This window comes from Lygodium microphyllum, chromosome 13 (genome assembly GCF_053477565.2).
Source record: "Lygodium microphyllum isolate KBCC chromosome 13, Lygodium_microphyllum_v1.1.10, whole genome shotgun sequence".
NCBI lineage: Eukaryota > Viridiplantae > Streptophyta > Polypodiopsida > Schizaeales > Lygodiaceae > Lygodium > Lygodium microphyllum.
This window is the reverse complement of record NC_141147.1, coordinates 146,626,706-146,654,365: the sequence shown is the minus strand read 5'-3', so window position 1 is coordinate 146,654,365 and position 27,660 is coordinate 146,626,706. Positions and strand designations below refer to the sequence as shown.

Below are 27,660 nucleotides of genomic sequence, written 5' to 3'. Positions count from 1 at the left end.
TCCATGAAGCTAGAGTGAATTCAACTTTATTCACTAGAGGCCAGGAGGTTAAACTAAATTGATATACTTATGAGGAAGCAACAAAGGTCATCCCAGCGGACCGAATTATAGTTGTTGATTGCTCTAAACGTTGCAACTACATCAAAGATGGACTTCTTGATCTTCCTTTAAAGTACCGATTTTTAGATATCCATTCTTCAAAGCCTGATATTACCCAATGGATGTATCCAAATGCCACGCTTAGATTGTATTAGAGAAATATTCTCTCCCAAATAACCAGCCATCCCAAAATAAACCATGTATTTTTTTACTACACAAAAAAAAAGAAATTATTTTGTCTATCCATTGAATATGAAATTGGTCACCATTCTAGCAATTAAGAATTACGAGTTGGTAGATATATCTAAAATCCATGGTTAGATTCCTTAAGTTAATTCAAAAAACTCTATCATGATGTAACCTTCTTTGAAACTTAAATATAAAGTATTTCTATCCTTGTGAAATGATTTCTCTTTTTGAAAATATACAAGCAAATTGTATGATAACATTCGTAGAGCTGACTAGAGAAAATCTTACGATACCACAGGAAGTTGTTTCTACCCTTAATACTACTGATATCCAAGAAAAGAAGTTCCTGCTTAAGAAAATCAAACCACATGAGTTTGATGGCCAATGAAAAAACGTCGAGGTTGAAGTAGAAATATGGGTCGAGTCCATGGAAGATTATTTTATTACTGCTGGAATTACCCCAACTAATCAATCAATGATCAACAAGTTAAAGCTAACAAGAGAAGGCCGAATTTGGTGGAAATAATGGTGTAAAGACCAAGGAATCTCCGAAGCGCTTGTTAGTTGGGACATATTAAAGAATGCAGTGCGAGGCCGGTATCTTCCGCTAGAATACTACATGCAGAAGATGAATGAATTCTTTGATCTAAAGCAACTGGGAATGACACTAGAAGCCTATTACTCAAAGTTTGTAACACTTCTCAAGTATGTACCATTTATGGATATTATGCAACAAGTATCCAAGTTTTGCCACAAATTGGATGATCCCCATTCGACTTCGAAGATACATTAATAAGACCACGACCTATTGTATAGGAACTCTAGTCCAAACCAAGAAATAATAAGCCTTGGAATAATAAGTTCCAAAGCAGAAATATAACTAGGGGCTATGCAAAAAGAGCCCAAGGTCAATTCTTGAAGAGCACCCTGCCACGGCACCAAGAGAACCACGAACCGGCCAAGAGAGGCTGCAAATACATTTGCTGGCCACAAAACCTGCAAGAAAACTCTCCTTCTTCTCACCAAGAACCATGCTCTCCAAACACACAAGAAATTGGACAATTCTTCCATCCTCACCCTCTTCCTCTTCCTCACTCTCCATGAGATCTTGCAATGAAAGCACAAGAGAGGGAAGCAAGAACAAGAAAGATGAGAGTTGTGCCAAAATGAGAGAGGGAGAAATGAACCGTGAGAGAAGAAGATAAAGGAAGAGAGAGGGTGTAACCACCTCAACCTCCCACCTCCTCAAATCCCACGACTGCAACCACCTCCTTTTCCTTTCTTGAATTATAAAATTCAAATTTGCATACATGGCTAAGGTCTAAGGACCTTTCAATTTTTGGAATGAGACAAAAGGGTTTGACCTTTCCTTTTCCTAGGAATATTTTTTTAGTGTGTCTCTTTTGGACTACACATTTTACATTGCTTCATATTTGATTTTTGACAAGGGGGTACAAAAGAAAAGTGTTATTTTGCAAAGGATGTTTCCATGTGAGCACATTTTTGTGCCTTTATTTGCACTGATTTGCCGGTCATCATTTCCTCCCATGCTTAAGTGTGAAGCGTCCCCGCGAACAAATTCGAAGAAGAACCACGATCAGCTCTTGGATAAATCTTCATCTTCATCTTCGGTCTTCATTTTCTTCTTGGATCTTTGAATTTCCATTGGATAAGAAGGGGAATAACACAAAAAATAGAAATACACAACTAGGACGTTGAGCCTAGGTTATAAGGCACACCAAATAAAGCCACATCATGACACACACAAAATAGGGCTTTTCAACAACTTGAACACAAAGACCTCACACTTAGCATGAACTTAAAGACAACCACTCATTAATCACAAAAAAGAGAACCCAGAAAAGATATCACAATAAAGGAACCGTCACTAAGGATATTGAATTAGAGCTCTCCACCCAATTTAAAAGGAAAAGAGAGGTAAGTTTTATTGAAAACCAAAAAAGAACAAAGAGAACAAAACTAAAATCATTGGGTATTAAGGAGGATAGTGTTGGTGGGAAAAGGAGGGAATTAAGGATAAAAGAAGATATCCATATGAACAACCATCATAGTATTTGTTAAAATATTAACAATTAAGGTTCATTTTAATAATTCTAAAGCCTTTCTTGGATCTGTATGTGCAACGTCCGATGGGGATAGGGAAAGAAGGGATGACGTTGCTCATCGCATTGCCACTGGAATGAAAAGTGAGAAGATAATGTGCTGAAACTGCCGCCGTGTGAAAAATAAGGCCGTTGATCGTGTTGCGTGTAGGATAATGAGGAGCATCGTTGATGAATCAGCGTCGTCAAAAGAATTGGCTGCCAAGCTACATGCTACCACTTGGGCTGCAGGAAATTTCCGCGTGATGGTACTGCAATGTGAGATAGGGAAGTCGAAACGTGAAGATGTTAGGAGGTTAAGGGAGGAAGGAGGTAATCAAGAATGTGATAGCGTGGGAAGTAAACAGGAGATATGGTAGGTTCTGCATGGACAGGGACGCTGTTTTGGAAGGAAGGGGCAGCATAGGAGGTAAGGCAAAGAAGGTGAGAGGACATGGATAGAAAGAGTGTCGGGTATGAGGATTAAAGTGGTAGAACATTTTCTTCTTTCAAGGCAGGTTGAATCCAAGGGCAAGCCAACAATCCACGAAGCCATGATTCATCATCTTCTTCATCATAGCATGAATTCACAACAGCACCAAATCTCTCTTTCTCATCTTCTTAGGCCTTGAAAGACTGAAATGATGGAAACCTTCTATAGCCAAAATGCAACTGCAAACCCTTTCTCTTGCAAACTCCATAGCCACCTCTTTTCCCGGCCAGTGCACCAAATGAAGAGCACCCTGCCACGGCACCAAGAGAACCACGAACCGGCCAAGAGAGGCTGCAAATACATTTGCTGGCCACAAAACCTGCAAGAAAACTCTCCTTCTTCTCACCAAGAACCATGCTCTCCAAACACACAAGAGGAAGACACACAAGAAATTGGACAATTCTTCCATCCTCACCCTCTTCCTCTTCCTCACTCTCCATGAGATCTTGTAATGAAAGCACAAGAGAGGGAAGCAAGAACAAGAAAGATGAGAGTTGTGCCAAAATGAGAGAGGGAGAAATGAACCGTGAGAGAAGAAGATAAAGGAAGAGAGAGGGTGTAACCACCTCACCCTCCCACCTCCTCAAATCCCACGACTGCAACCACCTCCTTTTCCTTTCTTGAATTATAAAATTCAAATTTGCATACATGGCTAAGGTCTAAGGACCTTTCAATTTTTGGAATGAGACAAAAGGGTTTGACCTTTCCTTTTCCTAGGAATATTTTTTTAGTGTGTCTCTTTTGGACTACACATTTTACATTGCTTCATATTTGATTTTTGACAAGGGGGTACAAAAGCAAAGTGTTATTTTGCAAAGGATGTTTCCATGTGAGCACATTTTTGTGCCTTTATTTGCACTGATTTGCCGGTCATCAATTCTAAGCTAGAAATGATCACCGATCTTTAGTTTGTTTCTTTTTGGTGTCATGCGCTAAAGAGATAGCCTCATCCAATATATTGGGTTTAAACATGTTGACTTCAACTTGGAAAAATGGAAGAAGACCGAACATATACTTTCTTTTAAAAGTAAATTTAGCTATAGGCTCGACGATTTGAAGTTGCAACAAAGTATTCCAAAATCTTTCAGTGTACTAAGGAATGGTCTCTCGCTCTTGCTGCATAAAGATATTCCATTGTTGTTGCACGCAAAGTTCGAATTGGGTAGGAAGAAACTTGTAAGAACCTTCTTATGAAATGCTTCCCATGTAAGAGGATGATTAATGCCCTTGCATGTGATATCCCATTATAAAGAAGCTTTATCTATTAAATAAGATGAAATACACTTGATTTTATTATTTTCAACATAACTTTCATCATCAAAATATGAGTTGAATTAACTTACCCAAGAGAGAACCTTACGACTATCTTTAATACCATCGTAAGTCTCAAATTTAAATGTATGTTTACTTATCTTTGTCTCTTCATGGTTGGATTGTGCTTGAAGGATGGCATTGATGGTGTAGATCATAGCATCATTTATAGAGGAAATTTAAGAAGACGGACGGTTGAGAGATTGCAACTCTTGCTTTAGTTGGGCTCGATGTTAACACTCTTCTTCTAGTTACATAGCCAATAAATCCATGAATTTCTCCATGGTTGGTTCAAGAAATGGCAATGTTGAATAAAAACTGCTAGCATTGATGGTGCGGACCATAGTGTCATTGCAATAGAGGAAATTTTGGAGGATGGACGCTTGAGAGATCACAACTCTTGCTTCGACTCCGCATTGATGCTCTCCTTTTAGTTGCATGGCCAATAAATCCATGCATTGCTCCATGCTTGGTTTAGGAAATAGCCACGCGGAATCAAAATTTGTAGTACTGGACAGTCCTTCACAAGACATTATGATTGCAGATGGCTTGATGAAGATATCTGAATAATAAAGGTGCCTTGAAGTTAACAGACACTTTGCTTATGATAATAACATTTTGGCATATAAGTACCAAAATAAAGAGCGACTTCTTGGCAAAATACAAGGCTAGAAGCCAATCATGATTTGGATTGATAGTTTGCGAGTGACTTGGAGTAGAATAAGATTAAATTGGTTAAGTAGGAAGATATTAATCAAGGCTCTAAGACTTAGTTTAAAATAAACTTGGCTTTTTAGGACAAAAACATTCCATGACTAATCACCGTGGCCTAAAAAATTGACGTGTGTGCCATGAATTGCAAAAATAATATTTAAGATTTTTAAAGCTTAAGCAATGATTAATAACAAAGCTCAATTAATCTCTTACTAATCTTTCTTTGGCTTGAAACACATAGAATGATGGCGCCATGGTAGGAGAGTTGAAATTTTTAATCTTTGATTGAGCTGCAAAATTTATGAGCAAAGATAGAGGGGTTTGGGATTTTGAGGCCCTTGGAACCTAGTTGCGTAGTGGACCATAGAACCAGATTGCTCCAAAGAGCTCGCCTTCGCACAAGATGATAGACTATTGGAAGGCTCAAATGTAAGCTGAGCTCTGATACCAACTATTGCGTAGACCGGATGCGAGTCTTACATGTAGCGAACAAAAGAAGCTCTCCCTTACTCTCTTTTCTTACTAAAATTGAAAGCACGACTCATAAAACTCAAAATAAACTTAAAGAAGAGTAAAGCAAAATTGAGCGACTCAATATTGGGTGCAATTTCCCCCCGAACACGGAGTGGGCATCTCCTGCATGCCGTATTTATAATATTAAAAGAAATCTTGTTTGCCCAAAGATGGGCTCTTTACAATCACCCTTTTTGCAAAAGAGTTTGAGTTAAGTGAAGAGATGGTTACAATCAGTTGCACAACTCACAATTGCTGAGAGCCATAAAATATTTCTAAAATATCTTCTAAAAATCTCAAGTATCAATGAATTTTTACAAAGAGGATATAGGCATGCCTTTGAATAAACAATGGTGTATCTATTTAAAATAATTTAATGAAGAAGTCTTCTTTAAAAATAGCCATAATAAATCAACTAATCATTGGAGTTTCATTAAATAATCAAATCACGTAAATGTTATCACTTGAGATATGAATATTGTGCCATCACCCACATACAACTTTACTCCCTCGTGTTCACACTTGCAAGTCTCACACCCAGAAAGGAAAGACGTTTCTAATCAACCTTCCATCCAAGATGGAAACTAATTCACTCTTAGGAACCTGCTGCGCACTAATGGAGAACCATTCAAGACACTCATTCCATCAATGGGCACACAAGGGAGAACCATTGAAGGCACTCATTCCCTTGTGTAGGTACTTCTTGGCAACACTTTTGATAGGTAGATATATCAAGACATCACATGTATGGGTAATACTTGGTGCTAGATATACTTATGCTTGAGGAGTACATCCATGGTCGAAGAGGATATTGATGATCATTTTCTATCGGTGAATGAGGACCTAGAACTAACATATTATTTATAATAGTGAAGGAACACATTAAGCGTGATGTGAATAAGGGAGGAGTGGCACTTAAGGCTTCCATTCACGAGCTAACACAATATTGGTGAGTTTGGAAATCTCCCAATTCCCATTTTTTGAATACTAAAAAGGTGGCACCCGGATAACATACCCATAAGTTTCTCAAAACCATATGATGTGACCTATCATTGGAAAGCGCTAAAAAAATAGAATCTATCGAGCTATAGAGCGCTCAGTTTGGAGTTATAGTGTTCAAGTTATAACAAATCCAAAGATTTGACCACGTGACCCAAACTTATGGGAAATTCCCATATTCCCCGATATGGTGTTAGCTGCTACTTGCAATGCTAAACGGATGGTTCAAGGAGATGATAAGGTTTGCCAATATGCAAATCATGTTAGAATCAGTTGAGTACCATTATAAAGGGATAGGATCTTTTGGAGCGTACTTGTAGCTAATGAAAGTAAGGTGTGTCTAGCTCGCACATGAGTGTTTTGCCATAAAGATGTTAGTAATATGCTAGCTCAAGCAGGTGCATCAGAGCAACTTGTGTGATATATACATTTAATTGAACCTTACAAGAATCATTCTCGTCCTATGTAAGGGGGTTTCTCACCGGTTGAACTAGTTTTGTTTTGGTGCTCTTGCAAAATTATTACCGTGTAGCTTTTAAAAAGGGCGTTTTGCTTCTCGCACCATTTTGAGAAGGTTTTTCTAAACATGAGCCAGCATGTGAGAGAGAGGGAGAGAGGGGACACATTTCTAAGAAATTTGAAATTAGAAAAGGGCTGACTGCATGTTTTCTTGGCTGACCGTTACATTCATAACAATATGGAGCGTGTGTGAAATGCGATCCTAGGGGTGGTGGTAGCGGCGATCATCGACGATTGCACACCTACCTACCTAGTCATTATTGTTGCGAGTACACTTGCAGCTCATTGTAGAGATTTTGAGCATGATTAGGTGATCACTCCATGTTGTTGTTGTTGTGCAGTTCTGCAGGTATTAGTCCCCACCGCGATCGAAGAGATTGTCTTTTATGTAGACACCCATGTAACATGTTGTCGAGGGCCGATCCCGATCTACCAAAGATGCTGATGATGAATTCATTCGGCTTAGTAGTACCGGATGTAAACGAGATGCCATCTTGGTCTCCGAAGGGACCATAAGTGCCTTGCTTGGTCACGAACTTTATGGAGGTGAGGGCGTTGTAATGGCCTGGCTTTCCGTAGAATCCTCTCACTTGGTTGATGAGCTCTTTTGGATATTGCAAGGTGATCTTGTTGGTGTAAATACACCTGAAAGCCTCGAGAACTGAAAAGGCATGACATCCTTTCATATCATGCAAAGCAGTTTCTATTTATGTATGCAATACTTTGACAATTTGATCATCTACCTCGACTAATTCTGTGTGCCTATTCTCTCTTCCAAGTTCAGCACCCTGTCTCTGATATACCTCTCGATCATGCTTTCTCTGCTTGTTTCTGATAGTGGGAGGCCTCCTGGCTTCCCACATGGTATCAGAGGCCTCAGTACGGCCTGGGGCCTGTTTCCCAACATCCACAATGAGGAAGATGAAGTATTCAAGCCTGCAGAGGAATATGCAATTCCTGCAGCAAGTCATGGCGCCCTCATACCCCTTGATCATACAGATGATGAGGAGATTATCAACACATTTCTTGGTGCATTAAAGCATGGTTTTCATGATGACACTCTAGCCAGAGAGGCCGCGACTCTCATGCCCAACCCTACTCTCATGCCCCTTCCTATTCTGTTGAGAGAGGTCATTCCTCTCAATCCCACCCACAGCAAGGGTGATGCCAACTATGATGCACATGATCTAGCATCTCCTGCAAGTGAAGGGGGAGAAGTGAATGGAACCCACAACACAAATTTTGTGCGCCCTGACAAAGGCACAGCACGCACACTAGCAGATGATGAGGCCTTGGCAAGTTTTTCGGCAGATGATACTATTCCTGCCCCGGAATTCTTTACTGCAGGAACTTATTTCTCTGAGTGGTTAAAAAATGAAGGAAGAGAAGGAGAAGATGAAGCTTTGGCTATCCTGCCTCTCAAATTAATCATTATGCTACTTGATCAGGAGGTCACCACTCTCGTAGCTTGCAGATGTGATAAAGCCACATCCATAGATGTTTTGCCTCCGCTACCCACCACATGTCTGGTGGATGCCGACCCTAAGCATATGGTCGAAGTCAAAGAAGCCAAAGCAGCGCCATCAGCAATCTTTGCTGCAATACATTCATTTTCTGTCAGTGTAGACCAAGCAATCAATGGAGAACTAAATCAAGAACAACAACATTCTTTCTCTCCAATATCTGATGTTGATCGTGATTACAGTGTCTTTGTTCCTGCTGATGTGGCTACCCTCATCAATCTCACCTTTCATGTAGCAGTGGCTGTTCGTTGTGCTACTCCACTTGTGGAATTGGCATACATCTTCTCCCTGATGGTGATCACTTTTGACAACCCTTCCCAAGTGAATTCTTCTACATGCAGCCATTCATTCTTCTCATGTCAAGGTCGAAAGGGGGGAAGATTTGCTGATGTTGCTAATGCAAAAGTTCGACCTCGACATTCGACAATGATCATCAAGTCATGCGCATACGACATGAAGCCACACTTCAAAATGAAGAGCTTACAACAACTCACAACATTCCATCATTTTCTTATCGATCCCGGCTAATCGATGTAAAGTCATAGCTATCTCGTATAAAGCTATCGACTATAATCCTTTTCTTTTCGCACCTTTGCTATTTAGCAGAAAAAAAAAGAGAGCACATTTCAATACCATATAGGCACAACCATGCACTTGTACTAGGCTCAAAGTAATGAAATAAAATCCTCTCTCGGCATTCAGCTGAGGGGGGGTGTTGGTGTAAATACACCTGAAAGCCTCGAGAACTGAAAAGGCATGACATCCTTTCATATCATGCAAAGCAGTTTCTATTTATGTATGCAATACTTTGACAAATTGATCATCTACCTCGACTAATTCTGTGTGCCTATTCTCTCTTCCAAGTTCAGCACCCTGTCTCTGATATACCTTTCGATCATGCTTTCTTTGCTTGTTTCTGATAATGGGAGGCCTCCTGGCTTCCCACATGGTATCAGAGGCCTCAGTACGGCCTGGGGCCTGTTTCCCAACATCCACAATGAGGAAGATGAAGTATTCAAGCCTGCAGAGGAATATGCAATTCCTGCAGCAAGTCATGGCGCCCTCATACCCCTTGATCATACAGATGATGAGGAGATTATCAACACATTTCTTGGTGCATTAAAGCATGGTTTTCATGATGACACTCTAGCCAGAGAGGCCGCGACTCTCATGCCCAACCCTACTCTCATGCCCCTTCCTATTCTGTTGAGAGAGGTCATTCCTCTCAATCCCACCCACAGCAAGGGTGATGCCAACTATGATGCACATGATCTAGCATCTCCTGCAAGTGAAGGGGGAGAACTGAATGGAACCCACAACACAAATTTTGTGCGCCCTGACAAAGGCACACCACGCACACTAGCAGATGATGAGGCCTTGGCAAGTTTTTCGGCAGATGATACTATTCCTGCCCCGGAATTCTTTACTGCAGGAACTTATTTCTCTGAGTGGTTAAAAAACGAAGGAAGAGAAGGAGAAGATGAAGCTTTGGCTATCCTGCCTCTCAAATTAATAATTATGCTACTTGATCAGGAGGTCGCCACTCTTGTAGCTTGCAGATGTGATAAAGCCACATCCATAGATGTTTTGCCTCCGCTACCCACCACATGTCTGGTGGATGCCGACCCTAAGCATATGGTCGAAGTCAAAGAAGCCAAAGCAGCGCCATCAGCAATCTTTGCTGCAATACATTCATTTTCTGTCAGTGTAGACCAAGCAATCAATGGAGAACTAAATCAAGAACAACAACATTCTTTCTCTCCAATATCTGATGTTGATCGTGATTACAGTGTCTTTGTTCCTGCTGATGTGGCTACCCTCATCAATCTCACCTTTCATGTAGCAGTGGCTGTTCGTTGTGCTACTCCACTTGTGGAATTGGCATACATCTTCTCCCTGATGGTGATCACTTTTGACAACCCTTCCCAAGTGAATTCTTCTACATGCAGCCATTCATTCTTCTCATGCCAAGGTCGAAAGGGGGGAAGATTTGCTGATGTTGCTAATGCAAAAGTTCGACCTCGACATTCGACAATGATCATCAAGTCATGCGCATACGACATGAAGCCACACTTCAAAATGAAGAGCTTACAACAACTCACAACATTCCATCATTTTCTTATCGATCCCGGCTAATCGATGTAAAGTCATAGCTATCTCGTATAAAGCTATCGACTATAATCCTTTTCTTTTCGCACCTTTGCTATTTAGCAGAAAAAAAAAGAGAGCACATTTCAATACCACATAGGCACAACCATGCACTTGTACTAGGTTCAAAGTAATGAAATAAAATCCTCTCTCGGCATTCAGCTGAGGGGGGGTGTTGGTGTAAATACACCTGAAAGCCTCGAGAACTGAAAAGGCATGACATCCTTTCATATCATGCAAAGCAGTTTCTATTTATGTATGCAATACTTTAATAAATTGATCATCTACCTCGACTAATTCTGTGTGCCTATTCTCTCTTCCAAGTTCAGCACCCTGTCTGTGATATACCTCTCGATCATGCTTTCTCTGCTTGTTTCTGATAGTGGGAGCCCACAGATCTGGTTGCAAAACACCGAATTGAAGGTACAAGCAATTATAGCTAAACGTAAAACATATAATGTATCTTTAGACCGACGATCAATATTATATGTATTCACACAATAAGGCATTGAAATAAGCGACTCCTATGTGCTTAATACGAAGACGTATAAGTAATACGCACCTCTACGTGCTTGTTGTCGTCGGACTGCTGGCCGTGAAGTTGTGCCCAGTACGGGTAGACTCGGAAACCATCCGTGACCTGATACTGCACTTGGATGCCACGGATGTACTTCTCCCCGTGCCATAGCTTAATCGTCTGTATCCCCAGCACGTGGATTGCGCTTGATGGTATGGATCTTAAGTCGTCGAACTCAGAGCCTCCGTCTCCGTCCCATGGGCCCCTGCGCTAAATCGGCCAAGGAACCGTACTTGTCTGGGCCTGCACAAATTAGATCAAACCATTAATGAAAAAGGAAGTTAATCAGAAACAAAAAACAGCAAGAGTTCTGATGACGATGATCTGATCACTGCAATAATAAGCAGGTAAATAACCTTTTTGCCACTCCACCTCATGAATTCTGAATCCTGATCATAGTATCGCAACAAGGGGTTGATTAATCCAGTACGTGTGTACGTGACGACGACGTACGCTTGTCATACCTGATTAGTCTGATGACTCTCCGCGACGTCCGCCGACCTAGTGGCTACCGTTGCATGCACAAGTACATGATTAATCACCAGTAGTAGCTGTAAGAGCGTTACTATCTTCATTGAGAAGGACGTCGTCGATGATCTTAATATCTCCCCCATGATTACCAAGACTGCTGCTCGCCAGCTGCTTCGTGATGTTATTCGGCGTACTGAATATACCGTTGTGTGGGTCGGCTCTTATATAGCCGTCGTGTGTGTGCCACGCAGGCGTGCTGTAGTCTGCTGTCACGTCTTGGCCAAGTCAGTGGAAGTAGTGCCCACTAGCTCTATGAAAGCCATATGTTGATGTGTTTTCTAATTTGTGCGCATAATTTACTAACCCCACATGTTTATGCGCATAATTGCCGCGTTTTAAAAGCTTGGTCCCTCTCGATAATTCTCTGGTGCGTTTTACTTATTGATTACCAACCCTAAAGTAATTCGACATGGCTAGTCCGCTACTGTGCGCACTACCTTCACCAAAATGGATACTTGTCGATTCACATCATGCACAGGCTTCAGCATGTGTGGAATGAACCAGATTTCTTCTTTGTATATTCTACCCATGCCATCAATTATTATTCGCATGTGGCCCCTGTGTGCACGCCATGTTTTCCCAATCCCTCGGTGAGCACATCTATTCTCGAGAAATTGGCATACAACCTACATGTAACATGGATCCGGTAGTAAGACATTTGTTGGCTATGACCACACACCAAGCACGAGTTAGTTGTATTCCCTTCGTTCGATTAACATTATATTTTATGTATCATGTGTAGTTCTAATGCTTCTAGTGTTGGACACATGGAGGTTTACTTTGTTGGCATGCTAGTCATGTGCTTAAACTTGTATAAGTTGGCCATTGTAGGTGACTTTTGGCCGTCTTAGACATTTCTCGTTGTTGCTTTATGATTTTTTCATAGAACCCTTCTTATCTTTCATTATTGGCTATGTAGCTAGGGTGTTGCTCCTTGAATCAATATGCAACTCATGAGGTGGTTATTTTTCACCAGCTCTCTTTGTGTCGATTCCCCTTTGTGTGTGCGTGCACATGTACACCTCTCTCTCTCTCTCTCTCTCAATATATATATACACACACACTTCTAGCACAAGCATGTTTCATCACTATGCATAATTGTGAGATTATTGGGGGGAGGAGAGTGAGAAAAGAGAGCTTTAGCACTTGGGGATCCTACAATCATGGAGCCTCTATTGAGGAATTCGTACTGTTGTTATTTTGCTTGTATCTCAACATTGTATGTGTCATGTGTATTATGGCTTATGGAGGTGCTTTTAACACTTTTCAAGGGGTGAAATACAATTTCCATGTTGAGGTGTAGGTATCATATATGTCAACAACTGATCTTGTAGATATTTCATATGTCGACTATACTATAAGAGATGGTCACCTAGTTCTCTTAATGGTTGATTTTGTCTAGAAGAGGGATAGGTTTTAGTTTCCTAGAGTTTTGATGATTTGCCAAGTTGAATTTGATGTTTTGCGGTCTTTTCAATTGATTATTATTGTGATACTTTTAGTAGTGAAGGATGTAATATCATCACCATGTATCATTGTGATAGGGGCCTTTAGCTCTTGTTTATACAGTCTTGTATCCTCCTCTAGGTTGTTTTAGATGGATCCTCTCTTCATTCTAGGGATTGGTCTTTAGCTCTCCGTTGGGAACCTTCATGCCGAAACCTTCATGCCCAATGGTCCTACCCACATTCCCGAAATGTTGAGTCAATTGGATGCTCATGCAAACAATAATCTAGGGTTTCCACTGATGCCAGGAGGCATATTCCACGGTGGATTCCGTGAGGTTTTACGGTGGATCCCGTAAACTTAGATAACCGGGGCTCATACGCAAAGAGGATTCTTTGTGCGAGAAGTTGATGGGGACGCCTGTCCTTTTCGGGCGTTTCATTAATTTAGTGTGTACATGGGTGATTCCATAGCGGGTGATTCCGCAAAATGCATATTAAATTAATAAACGTTTATGAGTTTAGAGTGCGCACTCGTAATAAATTAAGGTTAGGATTTATTTCTAACCAGTTGATTTATTTATGTAGCTGAAGACTGCTAGGTATTCACTTTTGTCGGTTTAATTGTGTTATTTTACTAACGATTGTGAATGCTTCAGTTGATGTGTAGAGATAGCAGCAGTGGCAGAGGAAAGCATTGGAGTCTAGCGAGTTTTCGATCTTTGGACTATATTTTGATAGGCGCCACGCCTATATTTTGTTATGTCTATAGAGACATCGATTATTTATTATTATTTTGTATGCGCTTATGCGCCTGGATATGTTATTTCTATTTGGACATTGAGATTGGGCGTGCCAGACACTATGGGCACCGTCCATTAGCTTTATTTTCCTATTTTTGGTAGAAAGCAAACTCAAAAGCTAAAAGCTTGTCATATTTTTGTAATTGGGCTATTTTTGAGCAAAAAGATTGGAAATATATATTAAATACATGCTTTGTGAAGCGCTCACACAAGGCATGGGGGAGATTCAACCCAATTTGTCTCTTGTCTCATGTCGTGCTTGTTTTTACATTGGTTTTTGTGCTAAAAAGTAGAGTGCTTTGTTCTTGGGGACCTTTGGGAATTCACTACGTGAGCTACCTGCGTCCGATCTGCGCACCAGTGGTATCAGAGCGGAGCAGAGATCAAGGGCTTCCAATCGCTACCAATCTCGGGCGAAGGCGGAGCTCCAGGAACAAACGGCCTCTACAGTCAATCTCGTCGCGAACCGTCGATACAGGCAGACTTCTGGCGATCAAGAACCCCTGTTTTCACTCTCAGATCGCGAAGGACCACTCTCTGTCGGCGGAGGACCACTCCCTCAACTCCATGAACAAGTCGTGATAGAACAGTGAGAAATTTCTAATCTTCTTCATTAACAAAGCTTAGTTTTAAGCTTAAGAAGCTTATTAGCTTCAAAACGTCAAATCGTGGCAAGAGGAGGAGCAGCCCGAAAAATCCGCGCGGGCAAAAAACGGCCCCCCCCCCACGATCAGAAAAAACGGCGGCCTTCTTCTTATTATTAAGCTTAAGCTTAATAAATTAAGCTTAAATCATCAAGCTATTCTCAAGGCAGACAAGGCAGAGAAGTCTGTAAACTCTGGGTCCTGCGCATCAGAAGTCAAGTTTCGCAAGTCGACACTAATCAAGTCCTGCAAGTTCTGCAAGTCGGCTAAGTTCAGCAAGTCAACAACCCTGCAAGTCTGTTAAGTCTGCAACTCTGCAAGTCAGACTAAATCAGAACTGACTATTGCTTAAAACTCCTAGAAGACTTGTTCGTTTGCAAAAACTCAGAACTGGAAAGTTGTTCGCAGCAAGCTGTTCTACCTATCTGCAAGTTCGTTGAAGTACTTTCAGCAAACGGAGACAGAAATATTTCAGAATTTCTGAAAATTGAAGAAGAAAATACCAAAAAATACATAGCCTTGTAACCCCAAATTTGAGCTACGCTCATCCCGCTAACTGATTTTGAGTGAGAAAGGTTTGTTGAGTTTTACAGGATGACTACCCCACATATGGATGATCCTATGACTGAAGACGATCTACCCGAGCCTACCATGGAACAAAAGCTGGATCTTATCATGCTACAATTGGACGAAGAGCGAAGAGCTAGGCAAGCCTTGCAAGCGCAATTGACAAAGCTACAAGGAGCGTCCACTGATAAAGAAGAACCTCAAGCTGAAGATTTGATTCGCCGTACCATCGACGCCACTCTTGAAGCACAAACCATTCGCAAGGAATCCAAGATAAGTAAACGAAGTTTCAAGTTTCGTACTTTCAATGGCATAAGAGAAGGAAAGACTGTTTTATCATTCATTAGCCAGTTTGATGACTATTTCCATGAGGAAACTTATCCTGAGAAAGATAAAATCAAGTGTGTTACTAATCATCTGATAGATAGAGCATCACTTTGGTGGACTGTCGTCCGCAAGAGCATAGAATGTCCTGCGACATGGGAAGATTTCAAGAAGAAGTACATGCAAAATTTCCTTCCACCGCAATTTCATGAGAAGGCTATCAAGCAATGGGATTTACTTCAACAACGCGACCGTGAGCCTATACCACAGTATACAGAGCGTTTTTGGAATGCACTTTTACAGCTACGCATGCTTGAAGACGTACCAGAGACGACACATAAGCGGAAGTACATGTCTGGACTTCTTGGACATTACTACGCTGAGGTGAATATGTTCAAGCCTGCTACCCTTGAAGATGCCATCTCCTTCGCTCATGACACCGAAGATAAGTTACGCGGAAGAGATCGACGACCACAGCCATTCCAAGCAAACGGTAATTATGGATCTAAACAATTCAATTCAAATTTCAGAAGGTTTAATCCAGGTCGTTTTTCATCACCATCTTTCCGCAAGAATTGGCCTAAACCACCCGCATTACCATCCACTGTCAATCCAAATCCTAAGCCTATCCAACAAGCAAATCCAAATATACCCAGACTCCCAGCCATTGCAAATAATGTGACCAAAGCCAAGCCCATCGTATGCTACAAGTGTCACCAGCCAGGCCATCTCGCAGCAAATTGTCATTCAAAGAAGCCATCAGCACATATCAACTACCTTGGAGCTATGGACGAAGACGAGCATGAGGATATGCCAGATTTCACTAAAGAAGAAGATGATCCTACTACTACTTCCGACACTTTACCAGGTATGCCTACTTTACATTCATTGTTGACTATGAAATGTATGGTGCATGGAAAAGAAAGAACTGTATTGCATGATGACGGTAGTACGCATGATTTTATTTAAGCAAAATTGGTAAAGGAATTGAAATTGCATACTGTACCTACGCACTATCGCATAAAAGCTGCATTTTTAGGCACTAGGTACAATGGCACACAAGAAGTCCAAAATTTAGAAATTCAAATTGGTCCATATATTGAAAGAAGAAATTTCTTAGTTGTCCCATTACAGTCTAGCGACATTATTCTAGGAATGCCATGGAGACACCAACATAATCCCAATATAGATTATTCCACACACACAATGAATCTTAATTTTCAAGGAAAATCTATTACATTATTTGGTATGCATGCATCTCATATGTTTCCATTGCTTTCGCATACTCAAGCAAAACGTGCACTACGCAAGAATACTAAATCATATCTCATTTGGGTGAATGAATTGCACGCAAAAGAAACTCATATGCACCCTAGGCATAAGGAATTTCTTGCATATTTTAAGGATTGTTTTGCAGAAGACCTACCACCAGGTTTACCTCCATCACGTCCAGAAGACCATAAGATTGACCTAATACCTGGCACACAACCACCTTGCAAAGCCCCATATAGGCACAATCAAATAGAGCAAAAAGAAATCCAGAGTCAAGTAGAAGAATTACTAAATAGAGGTTTAATTCGACCTAGCAGTTCTCCATTCGGTGCACCTGTGCTCTTAGTCAAGAAAAAGAATAATACTTATCGGATGTGTATTGACTACCGAGCATTAAACAAGATCACTGTAAAGAATAGGTATCCTATACCTAGAGTTGATGACCTTATGGACAAACTGCAAGGATCTTCTATATTTAGTAAAATTGACCTTAAGTCTGGATATCATCAGGTGAGGTTAGATAGATCCGACATATTTAAGACTGCATTCAGGACACAGTTTGGCCATTACGAATTCTTAGTCATGCCATTCGGATTAACTAATGCACCTGCTACTTTCAGTAGAATGATGAATCGTATTTTTCTAAAATATCAATATTGTGTGATTGTTTTCTTTGATGATATTTTAGTGTTCAGTCAAAGTGAAAAAGAGCATTATGAGCATTTATCATTAGTTTTTCAATTACTGAAAGAAAATCAATTGTTTGCAAATCCTGACAAGAGTGAATTCTTTAAGACAGAAATAGAATATCTAGGTCATATTGTATCAGAAGAAGGAATAAAAGTTGATCCTAAGAAAATTGATGCAATATTGCATTGGCCTGTTCCTAAAAATGTACATGAATTACGTTCATTCCTTGGTCTTGCTAGTTTCTATAGGAAGTTTGTACGTAATTTCTCATTACTTGCTTTACCATTGACCAAACTTCTTAAGAAAGGCATTGTTTATCAATGGACTGAAAACCAGCAGAAATCCTTTGATTTACTCAAACGTGCATTGACCAATGCCCCTGTTCTACAATTGCCTGACTTTAACAGACCATTCTTTCTAGTTGTGACTGATGCTAGCGGATCAGGAATAGGAGCCGTGCTTATGCAAGATAACCATCCAATAGCATATTCTAGTTCTAAGCTGAAACCCTCTGAGCTCAAATATTCCACTTATGACAAGGAACTCTTAGCAGTTGTACAAGCATTAAAACAATGGAAGCATTATTTAATGGGTTCAGAATTCATGATAAAGACCGACCAGCAAAGCATTAGACATCTACTTAGCCAACCCCAAATTTCTGACCGCCATATTAAATGGGCTTCATTCATTCAAAGTTTCCATCCTATCATTCAATACCAACCTGGAAAAGAAAATGTAGTTGCCGATGCATTGAGTAGAAGACCTGCAATTCATAATATTTCTATAATATCTTTTGATTCTTTGATTGCTATGAAAGACACATATCACCAGGATATTACTTTTCATTCTGATTGGCAAAAATTAGTTCAAAATAATTTCATTCCCGTTGATTCATTGTCATATAATGATGGATTCATGTTCTTTGAAAAGAGACTGTGTGTTACTATTCCATTCCGATCTTTTGTTTTGAATGAAATTCATTGTCCCCCATATCAAGGTCATAGAGGTATCATTTCTACATTACGTATGTTAACTGAAGATTTTTATTGGCCGCATATGGATGCAGATGTGTCTAATTTTGTTTCTGAATGTCTGATTTGTCAAAGAATAAAAAGACATCATGGTAAACAGTATGGGTTATTAATGCCTTTATCTATTCCATCTAAACCTTGGGAACATATATCTATGGATTTCATTACTGGCTTACCAAATACTAAATCTAACCATGACATGATTTGGACAATTGTAGATAGATTTAGTAAGCAAGCATATTTCATTGCATGTAAGAAAACTTTAACAGCGTCACAAGCAGCACAGTTATTTTTAAAAACTGTTTTTACTAACCATGGATTGCCGAAAGTGATTATTTCAGATAGAGATTCTAGATTTTGTAATAATTTCTGGATTACACTGTTTGCAAATCTAGGCACAAAGATTGATTTTTCATCTGCATTTCATCCAGAAACAAATGGACAAACAGAAGCCACAAATAGCACTATTTTAGATCTTTTACGTGCATACACTATCTCTAAACCTCAGACATGGGATACTCATTTACATTTATTACAGTTTGCATATAACAATACACCGCACACATCTACAAAGAAAGCACCTTTTAAAGTTATTTATGGACATAGATTATCTACACCTGTTGCATCTTTGTCTAATAGAATACAAAGTGCCGATGATATTGCTGTTATGCATAACACTATTTTTGATGAAGTAAAGGATATGATTGCTAAAGCCCAACAATCATATACCAAACAAGCCAACAAGAAAAGACAAGCCATGAATTTCAAACTTGATGATTATGTCTGGCTTAGAATAGAAAAGCGTAGACTGCAAAGTGTGGATAGACATCCAATTGTCAAATTAGCCCCTAGATTCTACGGACCATTTAGAATCATTCATAAGATTAATAACAATGCATTCAAGTTGGAATTTCCATCTCATTGGAAAATTCATAATACATTTCATATTAGTTTATTGAGACCATTTAGAGGACAATTACCTATCCACCCTGTATATGAAAACCCACCTTTACTAGAAGAAGAGACTGAAATACTTGAACCAGAAGCCATCATAGACACTGACTACATGACCACTAGAACTGGCCGAAGGTATTCTAGATATCTAGTAAAATTTAAGAACCATCCTGTAGAGGAAGCACAATGGATGCACGCTAGAGACCTAAATGCTTTCCCCACTCTGTTAGCTCCACATTGAGCTAATAGCAATTGAGGTCAATTGCTATCCCACCCCGGGGGTATGATGCTAGGAGGCATATTCCACGGTGGATTCCGTGAGGTTTTACGGTGGATCCCGTAAACTTAGATGACCGGGGCTCATACGCAAAGAGGATTCTTTGTGCGAGAAGTTGATGGGGACGCCTGTCCTTTTCGGGCGTTTCATTAATTTAGTGTGTACATGGGTGATTCCATAGCGGGTGATTCCGCAAAATGCATATTAAATTAATAAACGTTTATGAGTTTAGAGTGCGCACTCGTAATAAATTAAGGTTAGGATTTATTTCTAACCAGTTGATTTATTTATGTAGCTGAAGACTGCTAGGTATTCACTTTTGTCGGTTTAATTGTGTTATTTTACTAACGATTGTGAATGCTTCAGTTGATGTGTAGAGATAGCAGCAGTGGTGGAGGAAAGCATTGGAGTCTAGCGAGTTTTCGATCTTTGGACTATATTTTGATAGGCGCCACGCCTATATTTTGTTATGTCTATAGAGACATCGATTATTTATTATTATTTTGTATGCGCTTATGCGCTTGGATATGTTATTTCTATTTGGACATTGAGATTGGACGTGCCAGACACTATGGGCACCGTCCATTAGCTTTATTTTCCTATTTTTGGTAGAAAGCAAACTCAAAAGCTAAAAGCTTGTCATATTTTTGTAATTGGGCTATTTTTGAGAAAAAAGATTGGAAATATATATTAAATACATGCTTTGTGAAGCGCTCACACAAGGCATGGGGGAGATTCAACCCAATTTGTCTCTTGTCTCATGTCGTGCTTGTTTTTACATTGGTTTTTGTGCTAAAAAGTAGAGTGCTTTGTTCTTGGGGACCTTTGGGAATTCACTACGTGAGCTACCTGCGTCCGATCTGCGCACCATCCACCCTAAGGATTAATCGTTCAAAATGATGAAACTCGAATTGAGTTGGAACCCCTAGGACCAAACGTTGTTGATCTAGTAAAATTTAGGGATGGGTTGGGTAAAAAGACACCCTAAACCCTGCATCTCGTCTGAAGATAATTCCGTGACCAGAAAACGCCATTCAATAGGTGAAATGATCTCTTGGAATAGAGGCGACACTTGTGCAACAAGTTGCAACGTCGCATAGCCTTGTGGTCTGATCGCGAGAAAGTTTTGCCATTCCTTGGAATGTGGTTGGCAGGTTCTTGCGCAAGTTTAACTTGCAAAAGGGATGGTTAGTCATCCTGTTACATCGCCCTCATTAGGAAAAATTTGCCAAGTTAAGGGAAGTTAAGTAATTGCTCGGACGCAAATGATTAATCAATAAATTAAAGCGACATGGCCGCCGGGATTTACTATTAATAAAACCTAAAGCATTGGTTAAGTTGGATTAACAGGGTATGACCCTAATCCAAAGACAATAGGAATCTTGCCAAGTTGCAACTGATTCCGGATCGAATGCTGGATGCATTCGGAGAGAAGGATTCACTCCTTAACAGTTTGCCAACTAAACGACTACTGGAATTGATTGTGTTTGTAACAGTTTAGAAAGCACTGTTTGCATTGTTTGTTCAAGGAACTAAAGGATGAAAGATATATAAATGCTTCAGGTTGAAGGCCTGAAGGGAGTGGCAGCTCAGTTACCCCCGACTGCTTGCCTGACCCTAACCAAGGGGGTTGTTGACCGCGCCGGGAACGTGGACCGAACCCGCCGCGTGAGGTCTTTCCGTTGAGCTCTACTTGGAGCAGGAGGACGCTTGGGTGCCAGGGGGGGCTCTGGCCGTAAATCCCTCGCCTTCCGGGTCCTGCACAAGAGGCTAACGTGACTCGGGATTGGATCTCGAAGCCTGCATACTAGTCTACGGGCAGAAACTTGGAATAGTGATCCCTAGCGGATCACTGATAGCCTTCGGGCGGATTATGAACAAGCCTACGGGCGGAACCCTCTGTATTTCAAAGATAAAATGATGATATGATAATAAAGAAGTTGTTTGATATTGTTTTTCTATGTCACGTGATAATATTATGTGAAGGAACCAGTGCTTAACAAGGCTAATCAAAGAAGCTGTTTGTTATATGTCAAATTAATGTGTTAGGTAATTACATAACTAAAACAAACCGAGGAAAGTGCGGAGGATGGACCATGGGTCCGTCCTATGGTTGGGTGGTCTCGGTTAGCCGGGAACTTTTCTCAAAATCACTCGACGAGTAGCGGGATGATCATCATCATCAAAGCTAATAATGAGAACGATGACCTAGAGTTACATCCTACCCGATTTACGCTGTTTTAGGGGAACGGAATGGGACTATGCTTTATGGCAGAGAGGTTGAGCCTTGCATCCCTCTCGTTTCCCATTCTCCTTGAACCAAGTGCAGCGTGAATCCGCTTCGGACCTGGTGTTCCTGCGTAAAGTAGTTCGCTCGGGTCTGACGCTAGTTGCTGTTAGCTAATGACCAAACAGGGAAACCCTAATTCCGGTCGATCCTAAGTGGGAAACGGCCAGGATACTTCCGCTACGTGGTAGACGCGGGAAGACCTAGATTGCAAAACCCGTAACATTCCAAGGGAGTGCCGGGCGGAGTTTTCTAGACATTCTTCCCGATGGACTACTAAGACGTGTCCTAGATGATTCTAGTGGACATGTTACAGTTGGTATCAGAGCAGACCAACAACGGAATTGTTTTCGTGAGATCTCAATAAAATGAAGTAAAGAAATTGTTGTTGTCCAAACATTTCCTCATCTATAATACTGTCTTGCAGAACTATGAAGCGTGGAACAAGTTTTTGGTGTTCCGGATCATATTTATGACTGCAATGCATTCTCCGCATTATAGGCAGAGAATTGAAATGATGAACATCTTGGAGCAAATTTATAATCCATCACCTTTATTTATAGAACGAAGATGGACCGGGTCTTCAGGAATCTACTACATAGCTGCCCACCGGTTCGCGTATCTACAAACCAACCTAAAGAGGATCAAGTGGTTGGAAGATTTGAAAATCGTGAAGCTGTTCATTTTTGTGAAAGCTCACGTAAATTCGACTCTGCATATTCAAGGTCGGAGGGTTGAATTGAACTCATATGTATATGAGGAAGTAACCCGTGTAATCCCAGCCGACAGGATTAAGGTGTTGGGCCGCCATGGGAAGTATGGATTTCAACGGAAAGGATATCCTGAACTTCCAATGAAGTATCGATTCCTGAAGATCCATGACCCAAAACCCTACTATTACACAATTCCTGTAGACAAATCCAATACAATGTTGTTCTCCCCAAACTAAATGTAATGATTGGATTATCATCGCGCGAGATGTTGTATAAGGCTACGCCCATGTAAATATAAATAAGGACTTCTTTTATCAATATCCGATTGTGCATCAGGGTTGTTACGAAAAGCTAAGTAGCTTCATGATTTACGAGATAGCTGAACTAAAGATAAGCTAATGTCAATTATCATACAATAATGTTAAGAAAACTTTTATCCAGGCACAACCCCAGGTACAGGTTCCAAATTCGCCCCCTACATCAAGTACCGCTGTGATCCAGGAGAAGAAGTTCCTCCTCAAACAGATAAAGCCACCCGAGTTTGACGGGAAAGGCAGATTCGTCCAGTCTGATGCTGAAATTTGGATTGAATCTATGGAGGATTACTTCGAAGCAGCTGGTACTGCACCTACCAATCAGGCCATGCTCGCCAAATTAAAACTCACCGGTGAAGCTAGACTATGGTGGAAACAATGGTGCAGGGATCAAGGGCCTTCAGAGGGGTCCGTTACCTGGGAGAAGTTAAAGCAAGCCGTGCAGGGGAGATATTTGCCACCTGCATATCGTACACAGAAAATGAATGAGTTCTATGAGCTAAAACAGTTAGGACTCACCCTTGACGCTTACCACTCTAAGTTTGTCTCACTCTTAAAGTATGCGCCACAAATGGACACGACGCAGCAGGTGTCCAAATTTTGCGTGGACTTAAACCCACCTGTAAATACTCGTCTCGAATCTATGCAACCATCAGATCTTCAGGATGCACTCATTCGAGCAGAACCTATAATTCAGGAAGTACAAGCTAGACCGAGGGGTAACAAAAATTGGTCTTATAGCGACCCGAACAGAGGGGCATTCAAACCCCAAGTTAAGAGAGTTCAAGGCCACAATCAGGGACAAAGGAAGAAAGCAAGGACAAATAACGTCAATAACTTTGTTCCTACTCACAATAATGGCCGAAACCTCTGATGTTTCCACTGCAATGAACTCGGTCACTTCAAAAGGCAATGTCCCAAGCTCAACGAGGGACACCGTCAAGGTGCAGGCCGCGGTCAGGAAGCCGCCACCCGTGGAAGAGGAAGAACTGCCTGCATTACCAATAGGCAAAGATGTGAAGCAGAAGAAGAGGAAGATCCGACTATGGAAGCGGAATTCGAAAGAGCGACAGTCCATGCCGCTTTACACAAGAAGGGGCCGAATCGCCAGTTCTCGGTGATTCAAACACCGTCGGACTATCAAGGTAAAGGTTTCAAAACCTTGATTGATTGTGGCAATACACATTCCTTTATCTCACCAGCGTGTGCTAAAAGATTAGGGATAGCCACAGTAAAAGCTCCTACCCTGCTTGTGGAATTGGCAAATGGTCGTGAGGTAACTTGTACCAGGCAAACTGCTAAGGAGGAGTTCTATCTGGGAGGAAAGAAAACCTCAGTCAAATTCAGAGTCATGAATTTAGGTATCCATGAGTGTCTACTCGGGATGGATTGGCTTAAGCCTAATGATGCTCACATTCACTGTGGGAAGGGTCAAGTTTCCTTTCGGAACTCTGAAAAAGAGTTTGTTACGACTCAAGGTGAAGCGGGAGTGCCAAGAATCCAGTTAGCCAAAGTATCGCGGATCATAAAAGGGGCTAGAAAAGGATTACCTGTGTACCTGATCAAACTCAACAAATTAGATCAAAGCCAAAAGTCTCATGAGGGACCCTCTTGGCTAAAGGAATACGCTGACGTATTCCCTGAGGAATTAACTGAACTTCCACCTCCAAGGGAAGTTGATCATGAAATAAGGTTAATGCCTGGAGCTGCGCCAATTGCAAAGAGACCTTATAGAATGTCCATTCCGGAAGCTATTGAGTTGAAGGAACAACTCAAGCAACTGTTAGATTAGGGTTACATCCGGCCTAGCAACTCTCCATGGGGAGCTCCAGTACTATTTCAGAAAAAGAAAGATGGGACACTTCGACTATGTATTGATTACCGGGGGCTGAATCAATCAACAATCAAGAATAAGTATCCTATTCCTAGAATAGATGAGCTTCTTGATCACCTTCAAGGTGCAAAGATCTTCTCCAAAATTGATCTCAGGTCAAGTTACTATCAAATCAGGATCAAGGATGAAGATATTCCAAAAACGGCCTTCAATACAAGATATGGGCACTTTGAATTTTTGGTTATGTCATTCGGGCTTACAAATGCACCTGCCACCTTCAATAGATTAATGCAGGATATTTTTAGGCCATATCTTGATGATTTCGTGCTTGTCTTCTTCGATGACACTTTAGTCTATTCTAAACAGGAAGAAGATCATGAACCTCAACTTCGGATTGTCCTTGAGACAATGAGGTCTCATAAGCTATATGCAAAAATGAAGAAGTGTGCATTTTTCAAACGACAGATTGAATATCTAGGATTCATAGTATCATCAGAAGGAATATCAGTAGATCCATCCAAAGTCAGAGATGTGCTTGAATGGCCAATACCAGTATCCGTCAAAGAAATACGCAGTTTTCTTGGCTTGACAGGATGGTATAGGGTCTTTATAAAAAACTATGCTTTGATTGCAGCACCCCTTACCGACTTACTAAAGAAGCAGACTTCTATTACATGGTCAAATCCCGAGCAAAATAGCTTCGACCAATTGAAGCAATGTTTGGTATCAGTACCTATTCTGAAACTTCCTGACCTCAAAAAGGAGTTGGAGGTAGTAACTGATGCCAGCATTCTTGCCTTGGGGTGTGTACTTATGCAAGAAGGTCATCCAGTAGCATATTCTTCAAGGAAATTGAAGAGTCATGAAAAGAATTATGTCACGCATGATCTGGAGTTATTAGCTCTCATCCATGCTCTAAAGCTTTGGAGACACTACCTGTTGGGTAACAAGTTTACTCTAGTAACCGATCATAAGAGTCTCAAATGGATTTTTACCCAGAACGAGCTCAACATGAGGCAACGTCGATGGATTGAAGTATTGGATGAGTATGACTTTGAAATCAAGTATCGACCAGGGAAAGAGAATGTAGTTGCCGATGCACTCAGTCGCAAGGCATTCCTAAATTCCCTAATCTTGCAGAATCCATCAACGGCCAGATCTCTGGCTACAAAGGTATCTATGCCAAGCAACCCTATACTCGAACTAGCTAGAGAGGAAGCATGCCATGATTTGGCCTACCAAACCATGATAAAAGAAATATTTACCAAGGAGCAGAATCTGAAGTCACAAGCTAAGTATCGGGAATTTTCCATTGATAATGGACTTGTCTACTACAGAACAAGGCTATGTATACCAACAAGCCAGTCACTTAAGCAGAAGATATTATGGGAAGCTCATGATTCCCCCTTCGCAGGACATCCTGGCTATGCAAAAACTCTTAATGCAGTTAGGAAGAGCTACCATTGGGAGAGGCTCAAAGGTGACGTTCTCAAATATGTCACTGAATGTTTGTCTTGCCAACGTATCAAGGCTGAACATGTCATGATGCCAGGAAAATTGCAACCACTTGACATTCCCCAAATGAAATGGGAATTCATCAGTATGGATTTTGTGGTGGGCTTACCCCAAGTCCAAGGAGGATACAACTCCATTATGGTTGTAGTTGACATGCTTACTAAGGTTGCACACCTGATTCCAGTAAAGACAAACTATAAAGCCTCCAACATTGCAAGAGTGTTTATCAAGGAGATATTCAAGCTACATGGGTTACCTAGAAGGATCATTAGCGATCGAGACTCTCTCTTCACTTCACACTTCTGGAGAGCTATCTTTGAAGCTATTGGAACTCAACTCTGTTTTAGCACTGCCTACCATCCCCAAACGGATGGACAAACAGAGCGAGTAAATCAAATCATTGAGGATATTCTTAGGGCTTACTGCTGTCGAGAGCTGAAGAGGTAGATTCAATACTTGCCGTTAGTAGAATTTGCCTACAATGCTTCTTACCAGCAGAGCATTCAAATGACTCCTTTCCAGGCATTGTATGGTCATGATTGTCGAAGTCCCCTAAACTTTTCTGATCCTACCCTAAGAGTGGAAGCTTCAAGACAAATGTTGGAAGACATGGATGACCAAATAAGGTCAATAAGACAAGACATACAAGCAGCCAAAGATAGACAAAAGGCATATGCGGATTTGAAGCGCCAAGAGAGGATCTTCGGAGAAGGAGACATGGTCTTCATTCGTGTACGCCCAAAGAGGAGTTCTCTATCTCTAGGACAATGCAAGAAGCTATGTCCAAGGTATTGTGGGCCGTATAAAATCCTCAAATTCCTGGGACCCAATGCTTATAAATTGCAACTTCCGGATAACCTAAAAGTTCACAATGTATTCCATATTAGTCTCTTAAAAAAATATGTACCCAACCGTAATCATGTACTTGATGACCAACAAATTGTAATGCCTAGTCAAGGAGTCCTTGAACTAAGACCGGATAAGATTTTAGATGTTAGAGAGAGACAGTTAAGATCTAGAACCTTGAAAGAATGCCTCGTCCAGTGGAAGGATTATCCCGAAGAGGATGCTACCTGGATGGATGAAAGCTCTCTCAACCTTCAATATCCCCAATTTATCTCGAGATGAGGACATCTCAGTTCTTCTAAGGGGGAGAGAATGTAATATTCCCACCCGTGAATATTGACTTTCCGCACACGACGTAAACCTTGTGTAGAGGTTATCTCTCGTATTGAAATTATCGGCGGTGCAATGTGTGACCTGCACGCGTGA

At 40.9% G+C, this 27,660-nt stretch overlaps 1 protein-coding gene across 1 annotated transcript in view; it reads right to left on the bottom strand.

Annotated features, from left to right (window-relative positions):
- Positions 1 to 11,185: 11,185 nt before the first annotated feature.
- Positions 11,186 to 27,660, bottom strand: part of LOC148027318 (uncharacterized) — a 38,676-nt gene continuing 22,201 nt past the window's right edge. Inside the window, exon 3 of the mRNA XM_087691894.1 lies at positions 11,186 to 11,430. Within this exon, the coding sequence (XP_087548020.1) occupies positions 11,363 to 11,430 (68 nt within the window). The 3' untranslated portion in view covers positions 11,186 to 11,362. The remainder of the gene's footprint in view (positions 11,431 to 27,660) is intronic.